Below are 8,685 nucleotides of genomic sequence, written 5' to 3'. Positions count from 1 at the left end.
GCATAATATTTACACTGGGTTTTAAATTATTGTGCGTGAGCTGTTTACTGAGCATAAGGAAGTATGTAAGGTAATTACAATATTCACATGATACTCACATATCTATATTATTGCTAATATATATTGTAATATATCTATATCACTAAAGCACTTCTGGATGGATGCAAACTGCATTTCGTTTCCCTGTACCTGTGCATGTGCAATGACAATAAAGTTGAATTCTATTCTATTCTATTCTATTCTATGATAAACCTTATCTGTTACGTAACGAGGAACTTCAGTCAAGATTAAAAGATTACACTAATTGTCTGTTTTCAGAATAAAAGTGTGTTATATGTTCACTTACAGTTATTTGAGTAATTATACTTCATACTGCGAGCTTGCTTTTCTTGCACATTCTGTGTTATTTAATAATTAAGAAATCCTTTGAGTTTGCAGAGATATTTTTCCTGCAAAAAAGCAGAGAATAAATCGCTGAAGCAAAACGAAAGGGAAAATGGTTGCCACTCTTGTCTTTGTGTAATTTTGGCAGAAATTACTTGGCTTTTCCTTAATTTCTAGCATATACACCATTAAAGTGGTGGATGATGATGTGAAATGTCTCTAAAGTTTAAAATCATAAACACATCTTTATGAACAAAAACAACAGCCTGAAAATCCCACTCACGGTTTTAGGTATGGGTAAATATTCTGTTTTTAATCGGGACCACATTTAAAAATTCCTGGAAGCACTCCTGGTGCTGGGTTTCAGTCAGTCAGTCAAATATCTACAAGTATCTTTAATATGGCCATCTTAGAAACAAGCTTCTGGTCCCACCCACTTTCCATTCACATCTTCTTTTTGTCAGTGGAAGCCAGTCGGAAAAACCACTAAGAAGCACCGAGTCACGGTTTAAAGATGAGTAAAGTATATTTTGAGCTGTGAATCCTGCAAAGCTTTGGAGCAGGAAACGAGCGATCCTCTGCATTTTCCTCTCGGTTACTGTGCCTTTTATGTTGAAATCTTGTGCCGGAAGTATATTTTTCTGGAACTCCCTCTGCTTAGTCCCTTTCCCTGCCAGTCAGTCTCTGCCGAACTGCACTCCAGCTTCTTGTAGCAAAAATGAGCAATAAAGGTTTGTCAGACGAGGCTGTGGCAGCAGTGTGTAAAGATGGAGACCCGATCACTAAGGTAAGACCATCGTAGCCCCTCATGGAGGTGATCTAAATTTACATATTGGCAATAATTCAAACCCAACAGGATAGCAGCTCCCAAACAGGTTAACCCGCTTTTAATGCTACGTCCATTATCGGACACATTCCTCCACAAAATTCGCGGTGGTTTTGCTCTCGTTTAGGGGGGATTCGTTTCTCTTCCACACGGTTTAAATTGCTTTAGTTAATGATGTACCAAAAAAAAGAAAGAAAGAAAGAAACCAAAACCCCATGTGGTTTCATGGCAGGCGGATGTGAGTTCACCTTTCTAGGTGAACCTTCCAGTGGCTGCTGCCGTATGAACATAAAACTCGTCATCCAAGGCGTGCGTAAAACAAGTCTGTGCGTAATGGGAGAGCCGCCTGTACTGTTTAGAAAAGCTGCTATTTAGGTGCGGTGAGACCAGAATATACTCCGCATCCTGTTGCGAAAGGTCGGCAGGAATGGAAATACCTAACGTGGTCAGCATGTATCGCAAGATATGGAAGTTGTCCAACAAGTAGGCTCACCAGGCGTCCCACTCATGTTTCGTAGTTCCACGTTTAGATTTTGGTTGTAAATCACAGAAATGACACACATTTGAGTCTTAAAAAGAGCTCCACTGTTGAGCCTGTGGTTCCCAAACAGCGTGCATTTATAAGGAGTAGGTGTGAGGTGGAATTGAGGAGTGGTTTGAGGTGTGGCTTGGGGTTTTATGTCAACCACATATTATTACTATAGCTGTACAAAAAGCAGTGAATGAAGTTTACAATGTAAGTACACGTAAAAGGCTCTGATTTGTAGTGAGGAAAAAAAAAACCCTGTTTGCTTTCTCATGAAGAGAAAACCTCTTAAAGAAAAACTGTTAGGAGAAACTGCAAACTAAGTTACCTGTATTAAGGTTTCAGCCAGGCTAGAGATTTCAGCAGCCTTCAGCCACAGTGCATCTTTGGTTGGCAAGAGTGAAATAATGCCAGCATGGTGCCATGCAAGTTTAATCGGCACCTGGAAACCAGAGAAAAGTTACAGACTTAGAGAAGCGTAAAGATGGTTAACAGACAGAACAGCATAGGAAATAATATATAAATAGTTAATGATAAGCTCTTGATAGTTAAGGGCTTATTATTAACATAATGACAATAGTCTTGATTGAGTCCAAAGGCCGTCAAATGAACTTTATGTTGAATCTATGCATATAAGAAGTAGCAAAAAATGCATTCAGTTGAACACAGCTTATTCATCCTTCACAGGTTTCATTCCCAGACCTTTGTGAGGGTCATCATTCGTATGTTTATTCTTTAAGATGCTTTAAGATTTATAAAAATGTGCCTTTCAGCAGTAGCAATGCATCCCACATTGCCCTGCATTTCATTTATTGAGTTCTTAGTAACTTACTGTTCATGTTATTCACTGGATAGATGCTGTTTGCTCCACTCAGTCTGTTTTTGAAGTCACTAACGTTAACGTGCTGCAGCCCACTTACCTTCCTGTTTGTATGGCTTCAAGTGCCAGTAAATACACCTACAAACAGAAACAAACCTAATTGTGTAGCGGAACTAAGTGGTTCCCTCTATTTTTCTTTAGCTGTTTCTGACTTTTTTGCTCTGGCTGGCACTCACATGCTTTGAAATTGAAGTTTAGGGTTTGCTCCCACGTGTAAAATATGAGGTTTGACCTGAGAAATAAAAGGCACTTTCATTTTTCAGGGGCTTTCCACTTTTGCTTTGTTGGTTTAATGTGTGCTGTATGAGTGATGAACTACTAGTCGGAAATATGAATGCAGCTGTGATGCTATCTGGGGAAATATATTGCAGCTGCGGTGTTTGTAGAGTTTCTATAGATATGAAACATTAACACAGAAGGAGGAAGGGCACAGGAAGGACAACGCACAGAGATAGGACTTAACTGTGAAATGCAGTCAAAGAGCAAAGTTTGGTTTTCATACACTTCAAACACAGAAATACGGAGGGTAAAAACCAGACGCCCACTTTACCACATTTTTCTTTTCTTATATTAACTCTGATAATTTCACTAATCAGGTGGCACACGATTGTTTGAACCACTGCATATCCATATGTTAAACACCTGCAGCCTGATGTCCCATTTGGAACTGAAAATGTGTAACACATAGTGGCAGTTTGTTTGACTGATAGGCGAGGCTGCCATATCGCACCATCGGCCCCTCTGGCCATCACCAGTAGGTGAAGTGTCTTGCCCAAGGACAAAACGACCGAGACTGTCCGAGCCAGGGCTCGAACCGGCAACCTTCCGATTACAAGACGAACACCCAACTCTTGAGCCACGATCGACTACTGTCACTGTCTAAATCTAACTGAACACAGGCAAATCTGGCACGTTCAGCCCTATGATGCTGACCGCCTGTGTTTGTGCGCTCAGTAACACAGAGGTACAGTTCGACTGAAGGTGTTTTTCGCCGCTTAGTGCCAGGATACAAATTTTTCTCAGTCACGTTGCTAAACGGAGCCAGAGGTGAGGCTGACTGTCTCACACAAGAATGAAATGTACAGTGCTTAACATCATAAAGAAATATAAAATGATTGTCTTGTACTCTGCTCACTGAAGTCCCGCCACTCTTGAGCAACTAAATGTAACGTGACAATTTGTGTTTGTTTTTTTGTTGAATGAATCTGAATTCCTCTGCAGTTTAAGGAAACATTAATTTTCATCCCTGTCATATTTGTAATTCAGTTATACTGTTACTTACCTCGAAGACTTGTCCTTAATCTATTATTATGTTTTTGTGTTAGGATTTCATGATGCAGCAGACGATGCTGAGGGTTAAAGATCCAAATAAATCCTTAGATTTCTACACCAGAATCCTCGGAATGACGTGAGTATCCGTGCGGGCTTCGGTTTACTCAGCTCTTGAACCGAGTTATATTTGTTTACATCTTTTTATTTGTCACTGCAAAGAGAGACATAAAATCGTTAAATGTGTTTTCAAAGTTTGTGTGGACGTTTCCTGACTATGTAAAATGTTTTCTCTGCGATTGATATTTTGCAGGCTCCTGCAAAAGTTTGACTTTCCCTCGATGCGTTTCTCTCTCTTCTTCTTGGGCTATGAGGACAAGAAGGAGATCCCTGCAGATGTGAAGGAAAAAACGGCCTGGACTTTCTCAAGAAGAGCCACCCTCGAGCTGACACAGTAAGGGTGGATGTTAGATACTACCAGGAACAAATTCATTTTATTGCATTGTGTGCATCTTCTTCAACTGTTATCTCCCTCATCCAGTAAAAAATGATCCTCTGTTGTTAAAATGTAGTCAAAAACCTAAAGTTAATGTTGTAAGCAATCAAAAAGCAAACCAAGCTCAAGTTGGAATATTTACTTGAATCTGTTCTTCCAGTAACTGGGGTTCTGAGTCCGATGACAGTCAGACTTATCACAATGGAAACTCGGATCCACGTGGCTTTGGTAAAACTGCTTTCTTGTTGTGTTGAGTTGATAATGTATGTTTGTGTTGGGTCTGCTGCTTTTTGTGGATACTTGTGTGTCTGTCTGAGCACCGTCTCCGTTACTCTTGACAGGACACATCGGAATTGCAGTTCCTGATGTCTATGCAGCCTGCAAATTGTTTGAGGAGCAAGGAGTCACTTTTGTTAAAAAGCCTGATGATGGTAAGATGTGACATATTTGTTCAGGGTTATGATACTTTAATCATAGTTATTTATGTAGTAAATCAATATTTTTTCCACATAATAATTCCTAAAGTAGCTACATCTTCCGCACAGGGTTACTTTAATTACTTTTAATTTAATGACATGTTGATAGCCGGTTTCTGTAAACCTTTAATAGCTAATATTTAATATTTGTACTAATATGAAATTGAATTATCTTGTATTCAGCCTGTCTTTGTTGCACATGTCTGAATCTGAAGTTGAACTTTTATCCACTCAGTACTTACAGTTTATATTCACCCTCTCGTTCTCTGTTATGTTTTCCCCCCCTGCAGGCAAAATGAAAGGCTTAGCCTTCATTCAGGACCCCGATGGTTATTGGATTGAGATCCTAAGTCCCAACAATATGGTGTCCATCACCTCCTAAAAATGAACCCATGCAACCTTCTTCAGTGTGAAAGCTCAGGCTTGCTGTGGGTTCAGGGGTTCAGTGGGAGAAGAAAAGATTTTTTGGGGGGAGTGGGGGGAATGAAGAATTTATCAACATCTGCCGGAGCACTCAAGAGCATACGGAGTGGGATTACTTGCACAATGGCAATCAGTCTGTCCAAGCACAAAATGGACTGTTCTCACACAGCTGATCAGCATTTTGGTTACCTTTGTTACCCCAGCAACTATTTTCCTGACTTTGTCATGTCATCATATTCTATTTTTTCAAAAAGTGATGTGCAAGAAAAACGGTAATACTTTGCAATAAACATGAAAGTCACATTTGATACGGATTTCTGATTATTTTTCTTTCTAAAGGTGAAGTAATGAGTAATTTTTCATAACCAATTTACATTTAGGTCAGTCACACTCACGATTTCACCAAGGAGCAACAAGATAATCTGGGTATTTTATCCATACTTATCAAAGTTTTTAAAAAAAGGATGTTTTTTCATGCAGCAATTGTTTTCTTGAGAAAATTAAAATGACGTCTTAAGGGGACTAAGGCTGCTGTTACTAAATAATGATTGGTGGAAGCATTTTTTGTAATTTTGTTTTTAATTTATATTACTATTATTAATGCCGTAGTGTGGTTGAGGAATGGTGGGCCTCTTGCACCCTCCGTTGTCCAGCCATATTTTTTATGTTCTGTTTCTATTTGTTATTTTTTTAACCACATGGTTTCATTAGATTGTATTCTTCACAAATTGTCAGATATCGACGGCTGTTGGATCTATGATGGGTTAGATTCCCCCTGTGACACCTTTATATTCTTCATTTTATTTAACCAGTTGGAAGAGATCTGAAGAGAGTGATAACCTGGAGGTCATCACCTACAAACAACCTTTTCACGCTTGGAGTTTTTCTTGGGAAAAGGTAGTGTTATCCTAAAACTGAGGGCTAATAGATAAGTCACAAAATGAACCTTTCCTTATTTATTTGAATATGGCCTCCTTTACTTATTTTAAAACTCCATGAACCTTTGCGAAATTTTTCCAATCAATACCATATTCTAAGATTTATCTCATAAAAAGTGAATATCAAGAGAAAAATATATATTTTGTATGGTTTCTGGGTTTCTTCATTATTTACCCTTAAATCATATGTATGTGAACTAGGGTGAGTACGTCCTAAAACATGATGTTAACAAAGCAGGGAAAAGCTGTGGAGAAGGAAAATTTGGATCCTACCTGTGGTTGTACAATTTAATCTCTCATATCATAATCCATAATTTTAATCCAGTAGTGTTTATGGGGGGGGGGAATCTGTCTACGCACTTCTTTTTATTTTCCTCTTTGACTTTCATAGTGTGGAATTTGGAATCCATCAGTAGGGGGAGTCAACACTAGCCATGTATAATGTAGGTGTGCTTTAGGTTCAAGGAAGGCCCTGTTTGAGCTTGTGTGCCACTAGAGGGTGTTCTAGTACTAAATTAATTGGACATTCAACCTCCTACTGTGCTTTAGAGAAATCTAATACTCTTGAATATATCCTAATTTTTACATATCATTTTAAGATCTTCATTTACATAAATGTGCCTCCCTGGTTTGCTTAAATATGCAAAACTAAACATTTTTTTTGTCAATGTAATTTCAGGCACATTACAGTGAATAGCTATTCTTCAAGAGTCAGAGCCTCAGAGCTTCCTCTGCACATCTTGTGTTTTTAACATTATATGAAGAATTTGTTATTGAAAATGGTCAGAATCTACACTGTGATTGTAAGTATAAAAACATTTAGAATGTTTTTAAAAATGTCAGTTACAAGGACAATACCGTTTACAAAAGAATCATCTTCTCTGACAGGCATGTCAAACTTAAATTAAAAGGAACGATAAGTTCTGCGGCTAAGTAATCTTAATTGGAGATGTAAAAAAAAAAAAAAAAAAATCTTTACGGACAACATCTCACATCCTCTGCACAGTGTTGTGGTTACCCGGCAGAATGCTCTAAGCCTGAAACTAAATGATTGGTTCAATGCCACAAGTGGTCCATCCTTCTTTATTGCATCTATATGAATCAACTTTCTGCTAAGTTGTATAATTTCAGAACTTCCACAAAAACGAATTCAAAGCAATTTTGTTCTTATTTTGAAATTAATATTGCATTATAGGAACCATCTTAACCAGAGACTGACTCAAATTAGGATGCAGATGTAAAGGTGCTAAAATTTCCTGACTGCATGTCAGGATAAAAACCAAACCGTAAAATCAAAGAACGTCTCGGAAGCCCCAAGTAGCAATCATGCAGTAAGACACTGATCAAACATAAGTTAAAAAAAAATCACCTCCAAAGCTTTGTTTCAAGGCTTTATGGAGGTTTTTTAACCACAAGAAGACCTCCACATTGTTTCCCTGCTTTTTCAGTAGCCACCTGTTTGTGCATTTATGCAGTGATTTGGGTGGGGTCTCTGTTATTCTGGCTCTCGCTCCACTCATCCTGCACAGTTGCTTGCAGTTAGCTCATTATCTCCTCATCCTGCTCACCTGCCTCTCAGCTCATTGCTATGCAGTGCACGTACTCCTGCTCCTCAACTGTTCTCTGGTAGATTGTTGTTTGCTAGACTGACTAAAACTTTTTTTTTCTCCTAGTATTTTAGCTTTTGATGTTTTCCAGTGTTTATCTTCCTTTAATTTCATCACCTATTTGCTTTCTCTCTGCTCAGCTTCATGGCTGTTTGTTTACAACCTCACTGTGCTGTGCCGATCCCTCGTTCCACACACAGTCCGACCTCCAGTGCCGTCCTTCCTAGCAGCTACTTTGCCATCTGAGGCTGTTGTGCTCCTGGGAATACTCAGAGTGAGAGATTCAAGTGCAAGCTACAAACACAGCAGAGAAAACTTTAATTGAAGAGTTAATAAGGTGGAGAGTCCAAACCGGGGGAGTAAGAAAGCCAAGATTTGAAACCAATTGTTCTCTTCTGAGAGCTGGCTGTCTCTCTAAAGTCTAAACTGAGCAGCCAGACTTTTTTCTGAATTTAAAAAAAACTTTTTTAATGAATTATTATGTCCATTTTTGATATGTTTTTTGGACAACAGATGGAAATTAGCCTTTGTCTATAATCTGGTATGTTTACATTCATGTAATTTCTTTTTTTTACATGTATGTTCATCAACATGCACCATCCCAAATAAAGAGAAAAGGACCCCAGACAAAAACAACCTTGGTTGAGGAGGTTGGGTAGAGCTAAAAACCAGTGACTGAGTTCTGTAGCAATTTGCAAAGCACTCAGCAAAGACTAGAGAACCTGCTAGATGCATTAGCCAGAGGCATTTTCAGGATTTTTTTTTAAAAGGTGACGTGTGGCAAGAGGTGGAATAAGCAAAGCTGATTGAACAGGTCTTTGTGGACTTTAACTAAAGAATGAAATTGTAAAAGTAAAAAT

At 38.5% G+C, this 8,685-nt stretch overlaps 1 protein-coding gene across 1 annotated transcript; it reads left to right on the top strand.

The window, feature by feature from the left end:
- The first annotated feature begins 1,014 nt into the window (after positions 1-1,014).
- glo1 (glyoxalase 1) lies at positions 1,015-5,588 on the top strand. Its single transcript, XM_086309143.1, has 6 exons — positions 1,015-1,171; positions 3,942-4,024; positions 4,199-4,339; positions 4,542-4,609; positions 4,723-4,812; positions 5,148-5,588. The coding sequence occupies exons 1-6, from the start codon at positions 1,103-1,105 to the stop codon at positions 5,237-5,239; spliced, it is 543 nt and encodes a 180-aa protein (XP_086165269.1). The 5' UTR covers positions 1,015-1,102; the 3' UTR covers positions 5,240-5,588.
- Positions 5,589-8,685: the final 3,097 nt, after the last annotated feature.

Source organism: Aulonocara sp. 'chitande type north' Nkhata Bay, linkage group LG1 (genome assembly GCF_057382095.1).
Source record: "Aulonocara sp. 'chitande type north' Nkhata Bay isolate Kocher_YH1m ecotype deep benthic linkage group LG1, A_spYH_male_GT1.1, whole genome shotgun sequence".
NCBI lineage: Eukaryota > Metazoa > Chordata > Actinopteri > Cichliformes > Cichlidae > Aulonocara > Aulonocara sp. 'chitande type north' Nkhata Bay.
This window is presented reverse-complemented; position numbering and strand designations above follow the sequence as displayed.

Coding starts and splice junctions, on each gene's coding strand:
- glo1 (XM_086309143.1), top strand. CDS start 1,103: ATGAGCAATAAAGGTTTGTCAGACGAGGCTGTGGCAGCAGTGTGTAAA. Junction 4,610..4,722: donor CTCGGATCCACGTGGCTTTG/GTAAAACTGCTT, acceptor TACTCTTGACAG/GACACATCGGAATTGCAGTT. Junction 4,813..5,147: donor TGTTAAAAAGCCTGATGATG/GTAAGATGTGAC, acceptor CCCCCCCTGCAG/GCAAAATGAAAGGCTTAGCC.